Raw genomic sequence first — 24189 nt, forward strand, 5'->3', positions numbered from 1 at the left:
GTTGAAAAATAATAATTGGAATAGCATCTTAACAATTTGTGGTAGTTTTGAAAAGAGTCCGGAATCAAAATGATCCAATAAAAATCCAAATAAATTAAAATACCCCCTAAAAAAAATTTGATACAAAAGTACCTTTAGCGCAGTATTTTACTGCGCTAAACAATATTTTTCTCTCCCCTATAGCGCAGTAAAATGCTGCGCTATAGGACTTCTTACTTTCCCAAAACACATTTTCACACTTTTTTACGTACTTTAGCCGCATATTAATAGACTCCGAAACTTCAATATTTTATGTAGAACCCTACTTATTTTTGTACGATTAATAAGGTAGGCTTAATACATCAAGGATACGCAAAAGTTCGGATTGTCGTGTTAGTGGTTGAAAAGTGCTCGAAGTCCATTTTTATTTGAAGACTTGTAGTCATTAGTTTACGTTATTTATGTTGTAGGATTTCGTGTTATTTTTAAATTAATGCTTAACTTTATTTCGAATGTGACACTATAAACAATAATAAAGACTAAGATAATATTTATAAATATAAATAGATATGCAAAAAATATATAATATTTACGATAAACTGTACAACACTAATGTATATACACTATCGTGGATGGGTCCCACATGTGGTATACCTGAGACTATCCTTAGGCCTAAGGCTCATACCATCCCCACCGCTCTCGCCATCGTCTCCATCGCCCTTTTTCCACTTAATAACCGGGCGCTCCAAGTCATGATCATCTCCTCTTCCCCTAGCCCTTGCGCCCTTGACTAGAACGTGCTTCTTTTTGGGATCTAGTCCCGCTGGCACGCTCAGAACCTCAGGCTGAGCTGGGTATGGAAACTCGACCTCTTCCTCGTCAGGAGTTGCCACCGCGGGCGCCGAAGGATGAACCTAAAAAATATATAATAATTAGTACCATTTCTTATTTATATTGAATACATTAACATTTGTTGAATAATCAAACTTGTGTATCAACAGGTGCCTGAGTAGGCTCCAGAGATGGGTCTGTAGGCTCCTAAGATGGGTCTGGTGCAGAATATGAGGTAGTCTCCTGGACGAGATGCTGTTCGAAGTCTAAATAAAGGTTATAAAAATTAAATAAATGTTCACCTTATATTGAATAAAATTGATTTTAAGTAAAAAGTTTACCTGTGGCTCGATAGTCTCATGAGAAGACACCTTTGGCTCGGCAGACTCATGAGTAGGCTCCTGAATGGGTCGCTCTTGTGGACCCACTGGCGCGGAATCCTAAAATATGAAAAAAATTAAATAATAAGTAACATATATATTTAAAATAAGTACTTTAAATAATCAAATATGTATTTTAAATATTGACCTTATATTAAACAAAGTTAATTTTAATAAAAAGCTTACTTGTGGCTCGAATGTCAAATGAAAAGACATCGCTGGCTCGGCAGGCCCATGAGAAAACGCCTGAGTGGGTCGCTCTGGCGGACCCGCTGGCGCCGAATCCTAAAATATAAAATATTACTAAATAATGAGTAACATATATATTTAAAATAAGTAATTTAAATGAACAAATAAGTATTTTAAATACTAATCGGGAATAAAAACTCATCGAAGTCAAGAATCCTGGGTACCTCTAAATTACTCACATGCCGCTCATCAGCTAATGAAACGCGTAACACCGCCCAATCGTTGTTATCACGCTCCTCTATGTATGCATTCTGGCTCGGCTGTGATGAAGACTCAAGTATCTTAGCAAGTAGGAGCGCCGGCGTAAACGTGGGTGTCTGTCCAGGTGAGCTATCACTGGCCTGGAATGGCTGTGGATGGACTAGAACGAGAACGTCCTCTGGAATGGGAGCGGCCTCATCTGCCTCATCTGCCAGATGGTATCCTCCACCACCAGGTCTTCTAGTAGCAGCACCACGTCCTCTACGCGCACCGCCTCCTCTGGCAACACGGCGTCTTCTGGCAGCAAGGCCTCCTCCTCTGGCAGCACCAGGCCCTCTTCCTGGCGCTGGCTGATACTCAGCCTCTGGAACAAGCTTCTCTGTGCGCCTAAACTCTCCTGCCTACCGGATACCATCCTCGAATAACCGTACTATCTCCACCGCAAGCCCGGCAAGCCTGGGTAAGGCACATGCTCTAACCCAACATGCGTAATCACTGAACGGCCACCAACTGCATTTGTGTTCAACAGTAAAAAAAAATTATTTTTTAAAACGTAACAGTTAATACAATTAAATAAATCTTAATACGATAAACTTACCAATACCTCGTACTGTCCGCGAGTGCTAAGTATCTTACATCCCTTGCGGGATGCAAAGCTGGGTTGCCGATCAATCGACGTGAGATCTGATGATACCAACACATGTAATCTACAATGGGAGTCAAATGGCCGACCACCGCTAAAGTGCCCAACTTGTTCTCCCAACGATGGAGTTGGACAGCTATGAAAGACAGAAATTCATCATCAACGGCGGCCATCATCCCGCTGATAATGTCGAAGCTCATGACGAACGTCAGGGGGTATACTCTGTGTATGCCCAAACTATCGTAAGACGCGCTCGGGCATGTGGTCCTTAACGATGTCCAGACTTATCAATGGACACGACGACCTCCAAACCCCTGACCTGCCCTGCAAAAGGCCAACAACCCATCTAATATAGCAACGTACGACGTCCATATTAATAGCTGCATAACATATAAATACAAATCAGTGATCACCAAGTAGAAAAGATGTTTAATTAAATTAATAACGTAAAGTTAAATTGTTTTACCGCATAGTCCTTCATGTGATCAAGCTGGTCCCGGAATGGAAGAATACTATGGTGCATATCCACATCCTGGTCAACACCAACAGTCCACCTCTTCGCATAAGGCATGTCAATATCGAGATGATACCTAGGTACGGGCTGAAAAGGCATCATCCTCTCCCACGCTCATAACTGTAAGCCGTATTAGAAAATACGATTTTTTAGTCGTCGTTTCAAGAGGTTTATTTACATTAAAGGGACGCATACTTAACACCTGGAGAAGAGCACCGCCCCAGTTGTAGTCTCCCAAGCGGTCCAGATTCTCCAAGAAGACCAAATATCGTAAACTGACAAAGGCGCCCGATGAGTTTGGGAACAAGAGGCCCCCGAATATAATAAGCAGGTACAAACGGGCATGACGATCAACAACGTCCTGCTTGGTGCCGTCCTCAAAAGGATCCAGACCCTCCAAATAAGTTCAGAGTGCACTAATCTGAACCCGACTCTATCTCGAAATCTGGCCCTCGGCACCAGGCACGAAGTGGGTGAGCCTAGTGTCACGCCCCAAACGGAGGAGTCGTGATGAGTGCCCGACCTTTTCTGATCAAGCACTCCTACCTTCGTACCTGAAACTCACTGAACATTATGGTGGCCCATATATGACTTTTAACTGAATTATACACTTCTGTACTAATAATATAATCGACTCTACACCAAGAACTCATGACCAACATATATATATATTTGTGCAAAAGATAACAGTGCACGCCGACTGGCCGCTACATATGCTGTATGACAAAAGTAAGAGCCGATAAGACTGCATAACTTTCTAACTACGTACAACTGTCTATAGACCTCTATGGAACATAAACTGTAGAGGAGACTGGACAAGGCCTCGTCATACTCCTATGTACAAATCAAATAGCATACCAAAAGAAACTGCACCTCCGAACCAAGTGGAGCGCACTGACTGCAGTTGAGTGGATATCCTACTGCGCTGGGCTGCTGGCCTAACCTCCTGAACCTGCAGGCATGAACGCAGCGTCCATAACAAAAGGACATCAATACGAGCAATGTACTGAGTATGTAAGGTATGAATAACAACATAATATAGATATGAAAGGTAAAATGGGATAAGAGATGTAACTTGTACATCTGGATGTCTCATAAGGCGGATGTCATGCATGCTTAGTTTTTTTTTTTTTCATACATACATATATATAATATCATCATCATAACGTACCCGACCTTTTCAAGACTCGGTGTGTAACGTACCCGGCTCTTTCGGGACTCGGTGTGTAACGTACCCAACCCTTTCGAGACTCGGTGTGTAATACCAACTGATCAGTGGTTGCACAATAGGTGTCGTACCCGACCAACTATAGCGCGGCTCGGTGTGAGAAAATACATACATATAAATATAAAAGCATGCATAAGAGCCAAATAAAAGCTATGAATACATCGGAGTGATGTAAGGTCGGTAGCCTCCGATTTTCATTATGGACTTATCATCATGCATATATCTCACCTTGAAAGAACAAAATCATAAGATGAGATCAACATCAACAAATATAATCAATAATCTTGAAACCAGCTCAGTAATCTCATAATGACATTAAAACCATAACTTTGGAATCTCCAGAAATGGGATCATCATAATCATCATCATGGTCATTATAGAAAACATCCATCTTTAGCATCATAAAAACTTGGAGAATCATAAAATTTTAAGGTTCTTGGAAATGAGGATTTTATGGAATTCATGCATGGGTTCGAAAGAAGAGAATCATGCCTTTAGAAAAAAAAGGATTAGCCTTACATACCTTTTGGTCTCCTTAACTACTCAACGTTTATCCTTCCAAACTCGTAAATCTACATATAAACCATTCATTCTATTATTAGGCTCATTGTCACATGCTTATCTTAAGCTTTCAATTTAAATCCATTTAGAATCTGCCAAAATTCGGGCAGCATCTCCCCTGCTTATATGCCTAGCCCGAAATCATAATATCAACAACCAACAACAACAATACCAATACCAACATCAACAACATCATTATCAATACTAATATATTCCGTAAAATATCCCACACGATTTTTTCCAAATTTCTCAACTAGCCAACTTGTAATACGACTATTTAATAACTTTACCTCCGCAAATAAACCGAAATTAATATCAATAAGGAGAGATTCATACCTTATTCTCACTAGATCCGCAAGATCTTCAATATTTGCTTTGAATCCAAGCCAACTCCATCGCAAAACAATACTATAACCACAACTACACGTTACCCGAGCCTCGATTAATATTCTGTCACTTGAAATCACTCAAAATACTCAATTTTGTGATATAAATATACTCTCATGTGTTTGATGAGCTTTGCGGAAATGTTTTAGGTGGAAATGTGGGGTTTTGCCTCTTTTATAAAGTGTTTAAGTCGGTTTGCACCAACTCAGACGCGAAGGATTATTCTGAACTCCTCTTCGTGTTTGCGGCCCTTTGGTCGCGTTCGCGAAGGGTTAATTTCTGCTCTGGCGGCCTAACTTGTAACGTCCATAACTCTATACTCTGATGCCCTATCGATGAGCGGTTTGTTGCGTTGGAAACTAGACTTCATGAACTTTAATTTAGGCTTTTGTTTTGCTCCAAAACTCCTCATTTACTAAAAGATATTTTTTCTCCAAGTTGGGCCAAAATTGCCCCTCTTATTTTCTCCAAAATTCAACAAACTTAATTTCGTTGATTCACTTGCCCTCCAATCCTTCCGTAGCTTATTATTTGAACTTAAACCCTCTTAACCATAAGATAAGCGCATATAATCTCGTATATCCTTGAAGGTAACTCCAATGTCCATACTTAAAACAACCAACACCTAACTAATCACAACATTCAAAACTATGGGGTGTAACACCTAGTCAACTCCGTCACCCATGTACTACCAAGAGGGGGCTCGTACCGAGTGTATAATGGCTCTCCATCTACCCGCAATCCAAAGAGGACCTCCATATCCTGAAGTGTAATCGCGGCCTCACCGCTGCGAAAAAAGTAAGGTATGTGTCTCCGACCTCTACCGCTCAACCATGGCCGTAATGAGCGCCCAATCATGCTGTAACCGACCAACGGACAAGCATAGATGCCGCCCCGAAACAATATTTGCAAGACGCGGGGGTGTGGGGAGCGCTCGTATAAAAGAATCCACGCTCTCTGCAGCCTACGGGGACAGAGCCTAGTCAATATCCCTATAGTACCAGCCCATAATAACTCTGACCTATGATTGCCTTGCAAAGACAATACTGATCTATCATCGGGGCCCGGGTGAACAGCGGGCCCCAGGTGATCATCGGGCTCTGGGGGAACATTCAGATCCATGAAAGAGTCTGGTCTGTACAAACTAAATTAATCATTATTCTTGAAATTAAAGAGAAATTATATTAACTAATTAATAATTTGTCGGGAATATGTGAATTATGTTGTATTATATCTTGTGGATAATTAACATGGGATAAACAATTTCACAAATAAATAAAGTAACAATGGCATAATTAACATAATAGGAGATTACTATATTTTGGGGGTATGTAGTCTCTATGTATGTGCGTTGCACGAATATTTCTTGTTGATTTTTATAATATTATTTATATTCTATTGATAAGCAACTTTAAAAAATAATATCTACTTATTATCTTGAATACAATATTATTTTTGAATGTATAAAAATCAAATATTTAATTCATTGCACGATTCTGAATATTTGATTTAGTAATTTTTTTATCAATCTTTATTAGATAGTCTTTTCCAAAAATTATTTTCACTCTCCAACCAAATATTTGAAGAAAATAATTATTTTCAACACAACTTTCGTAATATTAAATGTCCAGTAAATTTAATATGTGATAGTAAGGACACGGGATTTTGAATTATGTGATGGCAAAGATTTTTAAGTTAATTAGATTGGGAATCAAAATTCAGCAGTAATATTTTTTTAAAACTCTATTTTGAATATGTGATATATTTTTAGTTGACCAAATAGCCAACACAAATATGATAAAATTAGACTAAAAGAGTATATTCGTCGACCACATATTTTCCTACAAACCTTGCATTTTATCGTTAACGTATGCATTTATGAAATTCAAAATAATTTTTATTTCCGTGAACATAAATATTAAAAGAAGAACTTTAACTATTCTTTTTTAGATAATCTTTTTTATTTAAAATATATATTCATGATTTTAAAATAATATAGATTTTACAATTCATTCTCAATTAACAAAATAATAATTCATTAACAATTAACAAAATATCAATTCATAATCAATATTTTTCCAACTAATTAATTAATAATTGCATATTTTACTAATAATAGTACATTACTATATTAAACATTTCATAAACAATTAACAAATTAACAACTCATAAACATATAATAAATTAACAATTCATAAACATTTAACAAATTAACAATTCATAAACATTTAACAAATTAACAATTCATAAACATTTAACAAATAATGAATTAGCCAAAAAAAAAAAAAAACCGGAACAATGGCAAAAGCCACTGCCCAGACCGATCAAACAAGAAAAAGAAAAAAACTTTTTTTTTGGAAATTAACGACAATTAAATGTTAAATATGCTTAGAATATAATGCATATAACAAAATAATAACAAAAGTTCATAGTACAAAACCTTAATCGAAGATTTTTGTAGGGTTGTTTTAATCGAGTTGTATGTCATTTTTTTCAAAATTCGAGCTTAGAATCTTGCTGTTTGACTTGAATATACCGAAAATCTAACTTTCCCGATGAAAATTAATAGAAAACGGCGTATTTTGATGTGGGGACCACCTTGAAATCGCCTCCAATGGTGTTTTTGATTTATTTTTTTTTTGCTACTGGAGGGACCAGTGGTGGAACCCAATCGGGTTTTATGTGGGGTGATATAACACAGCATTTTACTGCGCTATGGGGGAGAGAGAAATATTGTGTAGCGCAGTAAAATACTGCGTTAAAGCACTTAACGGCTCCGTCACGGTTAAGTGTTTTAGCGCAGTAAAATACTGCGCTAAAGGTACTTTTGTACTGATTTTTTTTTTTTGAATATTTTGGTTCACTTGAATTTTTATTGGGTCATTTTGGTTCCGGAGTCTTCTGAAAATTACCCGACGCTCTCACTGTGGTAGTCAACCCCCATCCCTTTCAACAAATGTCCAAGTACTACTATTAAAGAAGCACATTTCTTCATAGTTGAAACTTTTGCTGAGTTAACGTAATTTGTTTTGGGAAAAAAATTTCATTTTTGATTTACAAAAATCTGTTGACTAATTTAACTATAAAGGCGTAAAAAAGATATGGGGCAATTAAACTCACTAGTAAAATAGATACATTCCCCTTGTGCAACATAAAAATGGTCCCATTAAAGTCACTAGTGAAAACAACAATTATTAGAATTTGAAAGTGTCTCCGGGAAAAGGGGGAAAAAACGTTGATGGAACCATCTCTACTACACTATTTATTCATTATTTCAGCATATTTAGCATTTAGCATTTAGCATTTTTAATATTTACAAGTTATTTAAAATTTAAATTAGGTGTTATTAAGTGGAAGTTTTCTATCCGAAGTTTGTGGACTTTATAAAGATATCTTTAACTTCTGCAAGGCCACTTAGGTGGTTTGTGGATTGGATAAAGACGGTAACAAGTTCAAGGACTCTATGATTAAAAACAATTGTGACAGATATATATAGAAGAATTACTAAACAGAGAATCTCCCAATCTTGGGATTATTTTATATCATCTAGGAGATGGTATAAAATAGTCCCAAAATAAGTGGTATAAAAAAGTATATCGCAGTTTATATCATGAGATATATTTTATACTTTGTTTGGTACAAGATATAAATTTATCTCAGGATAAAATTATACTTTTTACCAAACATGGTACAAAAAATTAGTATCGGGATATTCCAGCTTATACCTACTACCAAACGACCTCTTACCGTTATACTATTGACTCAAATATTTCCTTCACCGTTAAAGTTGTCCAAATTAAAATTCAATCCCACATAACACTAATATTTTAATTAGGTGAACACTACATGACATGCACGTCATTGACCAAATCCATTTTACCCCACCTCCCTCTCCTTCCATATCATCTTTCACCCTTAACATCTCCCCCTCCACCATTGTTATACCCTTTCATCACTAATATTTTTTCTCTATTAACATTGTTCCGGAAATAGAAGAATGAGCTTAGAAATTAGAGCAACTAAAGAAAACTAACAATTGGGCATCACAATTACATAAACAAAGACACCATTTTTCACCTTCCGGAACAATTCCAGAGCAAATATATAAAATTAAAACATTACAAGCTGGGATTACTGGTGGGCCCAGATTGAGATTCGAATCCATCGTCAAAATGGGTGCCCAAAACGGGTCTTTGGGTAAAAATAGAAGAGACAGTAGTTTTGAGCTGAACCGCAATTATTCCGTTATTCTCTCGGCCATTTGGTTTAACTTGTTCCTCCATTTCTCCTACTTCTTCCAGCTCCAATACAGGTGGTTGGCATAAGGGTGTAGCAACGGTGGAGAGGGAGATGTTAAGGGTGAAAGATGATATGGAAGGAGAGGGAGGTGGGGTAAAATTGAGTTTGGTTAATGACGTGACATGCCACATAGTGCCACTTTATTAAAATATTAATGTCATGTGGAATTGGATCCCAACTTAGATAACTTTAATGGTAGAGAGTTATATTTAAGCCAATAATATAACAGTAAAAATATATTTAGATCCAAAATATAACGAAACGTATATTTGGCCCTTTTTCCGTTTTTCAATGCTTTTGTTCCAAACAGTTATGAATGGAATAGATCAATGATTGAGCTTGCTTTTGATTGTGATGAGTAAGTATAACTGGTGCGCTAGCTAGGTAATTAAGAGCCTGTTTGGATGGGCTTATGCCTATAAGCTGTTTGCAGCTTATAAGCTAAAAAAAATAAGTTGGGGTAGCCTAACTTATTTTTTTTGACTTATAAGCTGCTTTAGATAAGCTAAGTCAAATGGGCCCAATTAATTTTTTGAGCTTATTTTAAGCACAAATTAACTTTAAGCTGGCCAGCCAAACACTCAAAAAAGCTGAAAACAACTTATAAGCAACTTATAAGCGACTTATAAGCCAATCCAAACGGGCTCTAAGTGCCGGTCATGGATTAAATTAACTTCGTAAGAAGAAAACATAAAAATACAACATATTTAAAGGACAAAATTGTCTATTTAGGCTCCACAATGATTTTACTAATTCTAATAAACATAAATAGATTTGTATAACATTTGAAACCGTGAGATAAGAAAAGAAGTGCTACTTCTCTGTCCCAAATTATGTGAAGTCATTTTTCTTTTAGTCTGTCAAAAAAAAAAGGTCACTATTCTATAATTATAAACACCTTAACGTTAAAATTCTTCTTTTACCTTTAATGAAATGAATTATAACCACGCAAATGTCTAAAGTTTATTTTAGACCACACATTTCAAAAGTCTTAATTTCTTTCTTAAACTTTGTGCCATGATACCACATAAATTGGGACGGGGAGTGTATAAGTCAAAATTATCTGTAGGTCCATGAAGAATTTTCATATGAATAAATTAAGGGGTTCGGTTGATTAGGAAGTGAATTACTTATTATTAAAATTAGCATAAGCGGCATGTTAGTTTTTTTTTCTTCAACTCTCGGGGAAATCCGCAACCGCTATTCTTTGGGTGCGCACTGGTCAACCTGCTCAATACGCAATAGCTCGCAAACCATATAGGAGATGTAAACCGCACTAGGCAAGTCAGGTACGACAAGCTCTAATTTGACTGAGAAAGTTGCCGTGAGGTGAATCGATCCCAAGTACATCATGGTTATATCAGGGAAATTAGGGAATCTATATATTATGTTATCACTACAAAAAAGGGTAATTTACGGATGTTGAAAGTTACAATTCCTGAGGGTTTTAACCTCCGCTATTTGCTAAAGGAGGCTAAAATCTCCGCAAATTACCTATTTTTTTTAGTGTATGCATGAAAAAAGATGAAATAACTAATTCATGCCATACAAATACCGGATAACACTAAACAGCCACCCTAAGGGGTTGTTCGCTTGAGTATGTGGTTAACTAATTTGAGCATAAAATTCCACATAAATACACAATGTTTGATTGGTGCTAACGAAATATAATTATTTCATGCAACGTTTGGGTGACAGCATCAAATAATACATATATTAAGTTATGTGTCAATATATGTATTATTTTAATGGAGAATGTAATATAAAAAAAGGTAAATTAATAGCGCGGAGATTAATTAAACTATTTAAAGATAAATATGTTTTTAAAATATATGTTGAGGCATAATTAAATACATAAACATTTGTTATCTCTTATAACAACTTAAACTTTAAGATGTAACAGTTAAATACCTGAACATGATATTAGAGTAGATGAAATGAGTTAGAGTTCTTCCTATTGTTATCGGAAATGTACTGACTTATTTGGCTCCTCAAAAGAATCAAACACTAGGGGGCATGCATGACATAATTCAATAAATAAAAATATATTTTCTTTAATTACTTTTAATTTTTAGATTGCATAAGGATTTATTAATTATTAAATATCGTATAACAATTCTTCATTATTATTAATCATACATAAATACTATAGTTGAACCAAAAAGAAACAAAATTTCTCTCCTCTTTTTTTATATATAAGTTCAGAATCAGAGGGAGAAATTTTTTGGGGCTTACACAATTTGTTGCATGGTAATTAGGAAACAAACAATAAGGGAGCAAGAAGATAAACAATCTTACAATAAGGGCGCAAGAAGATAAACAATCTTTTTCTATATATTTATTACACACAATTAAAATGGATGGAGACATAAAGGCAGCAGGTTTGGAGTAACGAGGACAAGGGAAGCAACTGCTGAGTGCTCGACACGTGTCAACACAACAACCGGCAGATTGGAATGTTATTATCTCAGAACCATAGGATGAATTAAGAGCAACACTATTAAGTAGTAATTGTGAGAGAGAACACTAGTAAAAGCACATCACTTTACAACCACCGATCGATTTAAGTGTGAGTTAAAGATAGTTATAGAGAGAGAGAATTGGAGGGCCTGTATATGTAAACAAGACTTGAATTAGCGTGTGTTTTTTTATGCTGAGCAGAGTGGGGGAGAGAGAGAGAGACGTTTGCTGCTTTTTTGGCCATGGCGGCGTTTGCAGAGAGTTGTAAGTCTACCTCTTTAATGCTCCCATACATAAGCCACAAAATAAAAGCCTAAAAAGCAAAATCAAAGGACTTATAGCTCCCCCACTTCTTTACTCTTCGAATTATCTCTATCTCCAAAAGTCTTCCTTACCTTTGTCTGCCCAAGAAAATTTAACAAAAAAGCTGCAACTTTTATCTATAGCTACCAAATGCCTTCTTAGCTTCCTCTCACTGTTGCTGTCACGCGCTTATATAGTACAGACAAGAACTGTAATTCTTTTAATTTTTTTTGTTTTTTGTTTTGGAGAGGGGAAAAAAAAAAAAACTTTGTATTATTCTTTTCGTTTATTGTACTCAAAAATTAAGAAAAAGTGGAAGGGGAGGTACAACCCATATCATTCTTGGGTCATAATCAAAGCCGGTGTTGGTGATCTGCTATGGATTGTCAGTCACAATTGAATTTTGGAAAAGTCTTAAAGAAGGCAACAAAATGGCTGGGTTCTTTTCACTAGGTGGAGGGGGAGCAAGTAGCAGCCAAGACCAGGCGGCTCACCAAGAGAGCGCTAATAATCCTCCCAATGAAATTAGTCCAGAAAATAATTGGTTCTTGTACAGAAATGATCCTCAAGAGTTGCCCACCACATACAGAGGGTTCGAGCTATGGCAAACTAGTAATAATTCCCAGCAACCCCAAATTCGACACCCAATTAATCCGCTTCAAGATCTTTATCCAACCGCGGCGGTTGGATTAGGTGTCGGGCCGAGCCGTAGCAGCTTTACTGTTACGGCGCGGCCCGATCATCATGACCCTTCCTCAGGAGGATCGGGTTTGGTCATGATGAGGAGTAGTGGGGGAGGGGGAATTAGTTGCCAGGATTGTGGTAACCAAGCGAAGAAAGATTGTCCACACATGAGATGTAGGACTTGTTGTAAGAGCCGAGGCTTTCAGTGCCAAACACATGTGAGAAGCACTTGGGTTCCAGCCGCTAAAAGGAGAGAAAGGCAACAACAACTATCTACTTTACAGCAGCAACAACAACAAGACCAACAAACGCTGCAGCTGCACAGAGATAACCCCAAAAGGCAAAGAGAGGATCCAAGTGCTTCCTCTCTTGTTTGCACTCGTATTTTACCTTCCAGTACTTCTGGTAAACTTTTTTGTCTTTCCTTCCTTACCGTATAACACAGAAATATATATACTCTCGAATTTCATATAAAGGACCTAAAAGATTAATCCTGTACTACAAAGTAATTCAACGAGAAGAAGTAGATGAATGTTTTTAAGGAAAAAAAACGAACTTCCATCACCGCTTTTGCTTTTTCTTTCTATCTACCTTGTCATCACTGTTTTTCGGTAATCCTGACAAAGAAGGCGCTATTTTCTCTCTCCTCTCATACTTCTATGTGTGTTTTTGATATCTGTGTAGCCACATGCCTTTCTTTTTTCCTCATTCTATGCAAATTCTTCCCTAGCCAATTATATTAACTTCACTTTGTTTTTGATGTTGTTAGGGTTAGAAGTGGGGAATTTTCCAGCAAAAGTAAGTTCAGATGCCGTATTTCATTGCGTTCGAATGAGCTCCATTGACGATGCTGAGGATCAATTCGCTTATCAAACAGCTGTGAACATTGGTGGACACGTATTTAAGGGAATTCTATACGATCACGGTCCTGAGAATCAGTACATGGCTGCTGGTGAAAGCTCGTCCGGTGGTGGAAGTGCTAGTCACCAACATAACCTTATTGGTGCTGCAGGCACCGCCACGTCAGCTGCTACGAGTGGTGGCGGTGCTGCTGCAGCACCCGAAGGTTCGCCTTATCTTGATCCTTCTTTATATCCAGCTCCTCTCAACACTTTCATGGCTGGTACGCAATTCTTTCCACCTCCAAGATCTTAGAGATGAAATATTCTTCTACACCTAAAAATTGACATTTGACTTTTACTCTGTAATGGGATATAGTTATGTTAGTAGTAGCCGTTAAGGTTGAAATTTCTAGGGGGACAAAATAGGAGCATATGAAAGAAAAGAGGGAATTGAGAGGATGATGATTTGTTTCAGTTCTAATTTCAAGCATAATTGAATTATTTCCAATAATTCTCTTTGGAATGTCTTATAAAGTCTCTCTCTTTGAGCTGAAATGTTTGGCTTTCTTCTTTTATTTTTGTATCAATTTCAAATGACATGTTTTCAAGTGTCTTCTGAAGTGAATTCAAAATGGGGTCTGAAATAAGTTGTGTTTGATTTTTATAGCCAAATTCCTGGCTGAAGGTTGAATATAGCACCTTTTTCTTCTCCGTAAACGTGTAGTATTGCCTGCTCTTTGAGTTGTTTTTTTTGTTCCCCCGTGCCCATAAACGTTTTGGGGTTCTGACTAATTCACGTCCCTTAAAGAGAAATCTTTACGAGTAGTTTACTCCTAGGAACTTTTTCTCAATCTTAGGACTTGAAACCTTTGAATAAAGGTGCAAAGAGATCCTATCTATAGCACCTCTACAAAAAGGAAGAGCACAAGCAAGACTTGTTGCGCTCGCATGAGAAATACTTTGAATTCATAGCGAATAGGCTATTTCAAAAGGTCTACATACACCGAATGGACAACTTGAAAAGGTCTACATAGACAAAGAGGAGAGGTGCTCTTTGAAGTGTAGTGACACTCAACGAGGTATTTTTTCTTTTACATTGTCAAACGTCTTTGAGCCTGTTTGGATGGGCTTAAAAAAAACAGCTTATAAGCCAAAAAAAATAAGTTGGTGTAGTCCAACTTATTTTTTTGGCGGCTTATAAGCTGCTTTAGATAAGTTATAAGCCAAACAAACCCAATTAATTTTTTGGGCTTATTTTAAGCACAAAATGGCTTTAAACTGTCCAGCCAAACATTCAAAAAAGCTAAAAACCGCTTATAGGCAACTTATAAGCCAATCCAAACGGGCTCTTTCATGTGTATGGTAAAAGAGTTTAACTTATACATGCACTAATACTTTAAAAAGAAATTTTGCATAAGTGTATTTTTCTACTGTGCAAATTATGGTTCACTTGAAACCACGATCTCTCAGCAAAATTAGTTACTTTTTTACATATTTTCTAGAGTTGATTTACTACTATTGCGAGTTTCCATGCTGCAAAAAAGATGAATAATACACTTGGTTGAATGCTGAATTATTCATATTTTCTTCTTTCTTTACTGATACATCCATATTCTAGAAAACGTAGATATGACTTGGCGTTATTTATCATGCTTTTTAGGTTCCTTGCTAACTATAAAAGTTACATCGTATTGACTTGTAAGTGACAAATGAAAATTTTGTTACACTTTATATTAGTTAATCTCTATGGAAACTTGAAAGAGCATACCTTATCAGGTGTGGCTATGTTATGTCCGTTCTTTTTTCGAGTGAGCTCTGTGTATATAAGAGATGTGATTTGCATGTAAGAAATGGAATGCTGCTTTTGGTTGGTTCAGGTTTTTGATTAAATGCATTGCAGGCGCATTATGTTAAAATTTATGTGCCATAACGTAAAGAGCTCAAAAAAAAAAAAAAAAGAATTTAAGAGCATTTACACAAGATGCATCAAGGTGTTTTTCTGTTTTCATTGTCAATGTCTACTTATGTGGTAACTGTGCAGAACAGATAAATTGAATAGTTTCGCCAATTTTCTGACCTGTTGCCTCTTACTATCTGATCTGAATTGAAGGGCTCCTTTGTTCTTCTCAGTCTGTTATTTGCCATATTTCTACTGTCTTTGCTAATGCTAGCATCAAAGATTTTTAGAACTGATATTCTTAATTATACTATAATATTTGATTCATCATAAAATTATGTCAGCAAAAGTAAAATAAAAATGTTAAAAGTTAATTTTTTTTCTTTCAAATATCTAAACTAATTTCTGCCATCTTTTTTGGAAAGAATAGATGGAAAGGGAAATAGTTTCATTGAAAAAAAAAAAAGTGTAGATATATAGTAACTGAAAATATCCTCCTTTGTTGAGATTTTGATCAACCTTATCATCATCCTTCGTTTGCAAATTATGTCTTTCATATAGTTCATTTTGCCAAGAATCTTTCTATTGGGTTAGAGATTAGTCATAATTCCAACTAATTAGTTTCGAAGTCTTTGACCTCTAAATGTTCATAAAAGCAGTGGAAGCACAGCTAGAAATGTGTAGTTGATGATTATATTAAAAAAACAATAATATAATGTGTACATCCACATTGATTAGTAGCCACCCCCATTGGGATGACCATAAATGACCGTATTCTTAGCTGGAAAGTTAATTCTCAGCAGGTTTTAACAAGTTTGATAGGTTTATTTAATGGTCTGATCTTTAGCTAGAAGCATTTAGGGAGAAGTTAAAAGAGCAGAAAAAAGATGAGCAGTATTCTCCATATTTTCAGATAAGAAAAGACGTAAAGTGTGAAATATGTATTTGTCCCAAGACTGCAATGGATACAGCAATGTTAACACCTGTACAGCCCATTCTTACATGACAAGATGGGCGGGACGTATTTCTTATTTATGCACAGGAAATATTGTTATTTTTTTCCGTCACTCTATTGCTTTAGATAATGAAGAACATTTTGCTATTTACTACTTCTTTCGTTTTAATTTATGTGAACTCATTTCACTAGGTACGACATTTAAGAAAGAGTGAACTTTTAAAACTTGTGGTTCAAAATAAGTCTTGAATATTTGTGTGGCTGTAAATCATTTCATAAAGTGAATTTGTTTTCAAATTAGGAAAGAAGTCATTCATTTTGGCACGGACTAAAAAGAAAATAGATTCACATAAATTGAAATAGAGGGAGTATGAATTTATCTTATGTGTGTTGAGAATATAATTAAGTACATAAAATATGCTATGTAAGCACATTTCAACATAATATTAGATAAACAAAAGTTGTGAGTTCGGGTGCTACTACCACATTTATCGTATTAAGAAAGAATTATCAAGTGCATGGCTGGGTAAAAAAAATTACGTATGCACTTGAAGAACATATTGAGAATATAATTAGAATAATAAATATGTATATGGGATAAGTTGCATTTTTCTTTGAACTAAATTTATTTAGTCAGGCTAGAGTTAATTTCTTCCCTTATGTGGGAAGATGGAATGATTCTTTCTTGCAGACAAAAGTTACGCCTACTAGAATTAACCGCTGCATTATTTGAATGTTCTGCTTTTACTCGTGATGAGAACATATAGTAATTGGTCATTTACTGCTATTATTTGAATTTTTAATTTAATTAATGCCTTTGCAATTAGAATGCCATTAATTTACTTCATGTGTGCTGTGTCACTGTGACATGCACGCTTTTATGAATTATGGTCCAGTTCTACTTACTGTATCATAAATTCATATGGAGTTAATACACTTGAAACTCGCTGTATATTTTTTATGTTCTCTAGTGAAAAGGTTGATGATTGAGATATCGAGAAATAGAGGTGCATAAGTGTTTTGAAATATAAAATTTTAATGACATTACTTGAAGTGTGTTACTGTTGATTATTTGTTTGAACTCATTGGGGATCAATTCGTTGTTTTTTATTAATATAAATCTTTATTTTATTTAGGCTAAGATTTAAAAGACAGAATAATTTTATGTATCAAATAATTCCTTGATTTGGTCCGGCGTTGCACTTGTCTTGTCTTAGATATAAGTAGCGTTTATTCAACTGAAAACTTTCCTTTTTGGTCGTGTAGTCGAGCACATCTTCTCGGACCATGGTCTACACGAATTAGTCCTCTATATTTCAACTCCGGAATGTGATTGCATGTGCTTTTAGTTCATGTGCCTAATCTATATGGAGCTTTATGTTTTTGGTATCGTCGATGGCATATTTTCTACAAGTTTCCACTTTTTTTTTCCCTATGATTTTATGTTTAGTTTGATGCATGCTCATGGATTCATTTTCAGAATTTTAGAGTTATGCTACTTTTTGCTTGTTTGTTATGCTGCGTATTTCCATTCCTTTTTTATTTTAGAGAAAAAAGTGAAACAAAACTCGCCATATGGTCCAAATGTAACCCCATTCCAAAAATAAATTGTAGTGATTATGAAAGGATTGAAGTATCCAACAAAAACGCTTTATTCGATTGATGGTACTGCAGAAGGACCATTTAAACTTTCTTGGAAGCTCTTACACAATTGACAAGAGACAAGTGTAACATTAAATCTCGCACGTGTACAATTTTAGACTCTTCTTGGCGTTCTTTTTGTTTTTTCTCTTGAAGTATAGGGAGAGGGAAGGCTGAACATGAGCGGGTATGTATAGGGGATGAGAGATTAGGTTCAACTGGCTAATCAGTGAGCCTGGAGTAATATTAGTAACTTGACGAAATTTTGTAGAAACGAGCTTATCATAGTTTGGATACATATGATACCTGGAGTAATATTAGTAACTCATTGAGTTTACTGAGAGAGAAGTTTTGAACGATAGGACACTAATGTAGTTGTGGAATTGAGCTTACGATGGAAGACTATGATACCATATGAAAGTGTCGGAGCAAATTTTCAAAGCAATGGGGAGTAGCCTAAAATAAGTTAAATATCTTTAGAAATTCTTATACAATTGATAAATGACAAAGTGCAATATTCTCTTATTGTAATATATCCAAAGAATTACGCACCTAAGGGTGTGATTTAATGGTTGATGAGTGGTTTTAAACTTTAGAAATGAGAGTTTAAATTAAGCTAAGACAAAAAATGTTAGATAACTCTAATTTATTTCATTATATAAGCTTTGGTAGGAAAAATTATCTGGTATGTGTATTAGCGGAGATAGCAAGTATTCGATAGAACATGCGGAAGTGTTGAAATAAACTAATATTCACGCATATAAAGACCGAAATGAGGAGCATGCATCGCAATGAACGTGTCGAAAGGCATATTTACCTAGTATGAGAATAATACATAGGGAACATATAGTCTGAATGGTCAGGTTTTCAATTCTGGCTTAACATGTAGCCGAAAGAAGACTATCATATATGAGCAACTATTATTGCAAGTTTACTGTCCCATGAAATTTTGAACGACTAGATTCGATCATATTTTCTTGGAGAAAAAAAGAATTCCATCAAAAGAAGAAGAAAGGTTTCCACTTTCATCAGATTCAAGAAATCTCGAGCAACAAAAAAAGCAGATATCTCCTTCTGCAATTTCCCTGTGCCACAGTTGATCCTGCCCATTTTTTTTGATAAATACGTCCTTTTTACGAGCTAATTAAGATCAGTGCTAATTACCAGCAATACTTTCACGTGATAAATGGGAAAAAATAAAAACTTTCATTTGCTCTAGTCAATGTTGGAAATATGTTGTAGACCATTTTTTGTCGTTACCATGCCAGACCATTGAATTATTAAAGCGTGAATTCCACATGACTAGCTCTCTCAAAGTTAATTATCTAATACAAAAACTTGACAGAGATGCTACAGTTTGGTGCAATGCCAAGGTCTTTTTCGTTTAAGTTTTCGCGAGAAAACAACAAAAAAAAAAAAAAACTGGCCAATTTACTTCCTCCATCCCATAATAAGTGTCACTTTAGCTAATTTTTTTTATCCCATAATGATAAGTGTTATCTTAGAAAATCAAGACATAAATTGGCTAGTTTTTTCTATTTCTACACCCCTTAGACAAAAACTAATAGTTAAAGTAACATCTAAATGATGATTGTAAAATTCACATAGTAACTTGGTATTGTTGGAATCACAATGTCAATAGGATTATTAGTCATGCTTGCTCTCAAGAGGAAAAGGTATTTTATTTTTATTATATAGGAGTAATTTAGTAAACTTCACCTTGAATTATTGGTTTCTTACTACAGAAAAGGGCCTAAAATGCCCTTGAACTATTGGATTTGGTACAAAAATGCCCACAAAAAAAAAAGGGTAATTTGCGGAGGTTGAAAGTTGCAATTCGGAGATATTTTAGCCTCCACTATTTGCTAGCAGAAGATAAACCCCCGCGAATTGCAACTTTCAACCTCCGCAAATTACTCATTTTTTTGTAGTGCCTCCGTTTGCCTTTTCGCTCCAAAATGCCTCTGCCGTCAAACTATTGGGCCTAAATTGCCCTTAATTTTAACGACCCTTTAACGGCAGAGGCATTTTAGAGCGCAAAGGTAGACGAAGGGCATTTTATACCAAATTCCATAGTTTGAGCGCATTTTAGGCCCTTTTCCATTTAAAAAAAAAACGCGCTCTCTCTACACACTCACCAGCCACGCTCTCTCTACACACTCACCATCCCACCCAACCCCCTTTGACCCATTCTCTTCTCTCTTCCATTTTAGTTTTCTTCCTCCTGTCAACCCCTCCCTCCTCCAATTATTTTCTCTAATTACTTATTTGTTTGCTAATTTTTTAAAAGTAAACTGTTTAAGTATGCAAAATTATTTTGATTATGACCAAAGTAATTAAATTAGTTTGAGTTAGAATCTGATCCTAAGTTTTTATCATTTACTTAATTATCTAAGCTTCTTGATTTAACGGAGTAAAATATTAATTATAATTTAGCTTATACAATTAATTAATTAATTGTTTTCACTAATAATAATTTGGCATAATTAAAAAATTAGCAAACAAATATGTAATTAGAGAAAATATTGAAGGAGGGAGGGGTTGATGGGAGGAAGAAGATAAAATGGAAGAGAGAACAGAATGTGTTAAAGGGGGTTGGGTGGGCTGGTGAGTGTAGAGAAAGAGAGCACATTTTTTTTTCCATAAACGGAAAAGGACCTAAAGTGCCCTCGAACTATGACATTTGGTGCAAAAATGCCTCCGTTTACCTTTGCGCTCTAAAATGTCCCCGCCGTCAAGGGGCCGTTAAAAATAAGGGCAATTTAGGCTCAATAGGTTTACGGCAGTTGCATTTTAGAGCGAAAAGGTAAATGGATGACATTTTTTTACCAAATCTCATATTTCAAGGGTATTTTAGGCCCTATTCCGTTCTTGATACGAGCTTTTTTTTGCTAAGGTGACACTTATTATGGGACTGTGAGTGTAATTTATATTACCCGATTACTGAATTTGTTTGGATTAGGTCATATTGATTTACATTGAGCTTTTAGAATAATCCACTGCTTGTTCTCTGTCTAAGACGTACGTTTAATAATTTCCACCAAGTTCTTTTGTTTTCACTCTCCCGGCCCTAACGAAATCGCAATGATTCAAAGCCAGGAAAAACTCTGTGTCTTATAAAGCTGGAATAATTGGAAGGCCTTTGATTTCTATTGCATGAACTTAATTCTTTGACTAGATATAGTGCTCTTAGTTTGATCGTGCAGTAGTTCTAATATTTCTGTCAACCGATTAATCATCTTGAAAAACCGAGTTTACACATTAATTCTGGGAATGGGTTTTACTAAAAATAAGATAACTGAATGAAAGGGATATTAGGGTTTTGTAGTATTATGACGTGGATTATACTAGCATCTCTTGTAAGGATTTATAGCATCTTTTCCTTTTAGGGTTGTTGCTTTCTTTTCTCAAAGCTGGATTACTAGGTTGATTAGGCTTAATTCTTAAAGCAAAATATATAAAGATATAGGAATCATCTCCAAGCCCAATGCGATGATAATGGAGTGGTCCCCTAAGCTCAATTACATAGGGTCAACCTAAAGTTTCTCAACACTTGAGTACAAGAATGATTGTTATTTGGATTGAAGATGCTGCAAAGTTAATAGGAAATAAAAGAGAAAATAAAAGAACATGCAGTAGCCAGAACTGAAAATTCTAACTGTGTGTTTTTTCGGGACTTTCCAAATCTTGATGAAGCATAGGGTGATTTCATGGAGGACCCATTTTCAGAAGAGACTATTCGTTTTCTTGATGTCGTGGGGTCAAATTACTTAAGCTGCATATGATAATGGAGCTATACTGTGTATATAAATGTATGTGGAATCAAATGTACGAGAATGTGAAGGGGGTTTGCAATAATAACGTTGCTATATCTGAACAAAGTTCCAAAAGACACAGTCATCAGAGAGTGACCATTTTAAATCCAATGGTTGAAATACATACAACGTTATTGCTAGTCCGATCGATACCTTGTACTGATAAGGTCATGATATACAAAAAGGGTATAGCAGCAGGCTAAAGCAGTGTGCAGGAAACAGTGGACACCGAGCCACATGACCCTATGGACCTAAACTTATTTACTGGCAGCATGTATTTGCATCTTTAATTTGGAATACCTATTTACTATATGAGCCGGTTTATGTTTGCTGATTAAAATTAGATGATAAGTAGCAACTATTGAAAAGTATTGTCAAGTGCTGAAATTAATTAGCGTTTCTTGATAGAAGTTTGAACTAATATAAACAGCTACTTAATATGTTTGGTAAAAAAGTGTTGATAAACACATTTTTCGACTAAAATGTCCTTAAAGCTTATTACAAAAAACGAAAAAGGCTCAAATATGTCATTGAACTATCGGAAATGGCTCATTTATGCCACTCGTCAATAGTTTGGCTCATTTATGTCTCGCCGTTACCAAAATGGCTCATTCATGCCATTTGTCTGATTTGGGTCGGTTTTTTTAATTAATTTTTCATTTAAAATTGGGCTAGTTTAATTAAATAACATGGACCTCTAGAGGCCATGTGTCATATATGGTATTGTAAAATCGGTGTTAATGAATAATGGCATGAGTGAGCCATTTTGATAACGGCGATGACATAAATGAGCCAAACTATTGACCAGTGGCATGAATAAGTCATTTCTAATAGCTTAATGACATATTTGAGTTTTTCCGTACAATTTTTTTTTTAATTTTATTTTAAGCCAATCATCCTCTGGTCAGCGATCATAGGATGTTGGGGGCTTGGCACGACCCCTACCTTGTATATTCCTTCGTACCAACGAGAGAAGTGGAGGGGGACAAGGGCCTAAACCTTCATAATTACATGAGGATGAAAGATCAGCCTTATACCAAAAAAGAAAATGAAGGGGACACTGAACCGTACAAAAAATAAAAATTTAAAAGTAAATTTATATACAAAAGGACAAATGCCAGGAGACAGAACTTAGATAAAATCAAATGCTATGCTTTAGGAATAGTATTTTGGAGATTACAAAAAAGATTAGGGATGAAAACATAAAATGCTTTTAATATCAAAAGTACTTATAAGCTATAAAATCATATGTTAAGAGTGACAGCTAATTTGGCTAATTTTGGCTTTTTAAAACTTTTGGTATTACCAAATGCGTAGATACGCCTACAAATACTTATAAGCTAATTTGACAACCTTATAAACTTAGCCAAATACCCTATATATATTTGCATGTATAAGTTCTCTTTTTTTGAATTTTTGGGATGTGGGTAAGCCCGTTAACGGGTCTAAATCGGACCGGACCGGCAACCGGTTAGAAAACCAGCCAGTTTCCAGTCAAAAAATCGAAACCGGCCACCGTTTGCAGGTTAACCGGTTCCAAAATTGAAAAACGGAACCGGCCGGTTCTATACTTAAAAAAACCTCTTTTTGTTTTTTTGTTTTTTGTATAGTATATGTATATTATAGTATTTCTTAGTATATTGTAGGTATATTTATATATGTTAGTTTATATATTTACTAACTAATAGCATATATATATATATATATGTATTAAGTTATATGCTTAAATTAAAACTTTCTATTTATAAGTTAAGTATATTTATACTAGATATACCTAAAATATACTTATATATGTTTAAGTTTTTTCTAAGTTTATAAATTCCTATTTTATAACTTAAGTATATTTATATTATAACTATATTCTTAGTATATTTTAGTTATTTTCCAAGTATATAACTTTCTATTTTTTAATTTAAGTAGATGTATATTATAAGTATATTCTTAGTATATTTTATTATTTTCCAAGTGTATAACTTTCTATTTTTCAATTTAAGTAGATGTATATTATAAGTATATTTTAGGTATATTTCTAACTTAATATAAGTAATCATATGAACACAAGTAAATAGAAGAAAGCTCAATGAGCCATATATTTTATTCATTCATGGATAACATTTATTTGCAAGTTGTAGTTTTTTTAAACTTGCAAATAATACATGAGTTGCAAAAAAGTAATAGAATAATAAAATCAAAAAATGTCAATCATTTGGCTAATATCCGCCATATCATATTCGGTCATTGAGATATGTTCAAAGTCTTCCATTTGGTCTATTCCACTTGCTATCAAATTTTCAATCTCTTCCTCTTCGCCTTCCACCGC

At 35.2% G+C, this 24189-nt stretch overlaps 1 protein-coding gene across 1 annotated transcript; it reads left to right on the forward strand.

The window, feature by feature from the left end:
- The first annotated feature begins 11646 nt into the window (after positions 1-11646).
- LOC132623572 (protein EXPRESSION OF TERPENOIDS 1-like) lies at positions 11647-14277 on the forward strand. The gene is made up of 2 exons (XM_060338352.1): positions 11647-13124; positions 13489-14277. Exons 1-2 carry the CDS (start codon positions 12467-12469, stop codon positions 13872-13874), a joined length of 1044 nt encoding a protein of 347 aa, XP_060194335.1. The 5' UTR covers positions 11647-12466; the 3' UTR covers positions 13875-14277.
- Positions 14278-24189: the final 9912 nt, after the last annotated feature.

Source organism: Lycium barbarum, chromosome 12 (assembly GCF_019175385.1).
Source record: "Lycium barbarum isolate Lr01 chromosome 12, ASM1917538v2, whole genome shotgun sequence".
Classification (NCBI taxonomy): Eukaryota; Viridiplantae; Streptophyta; class Magnoliopsida; order Solanales; family Solanaceae; genus Lycium; species Lycium barbarum.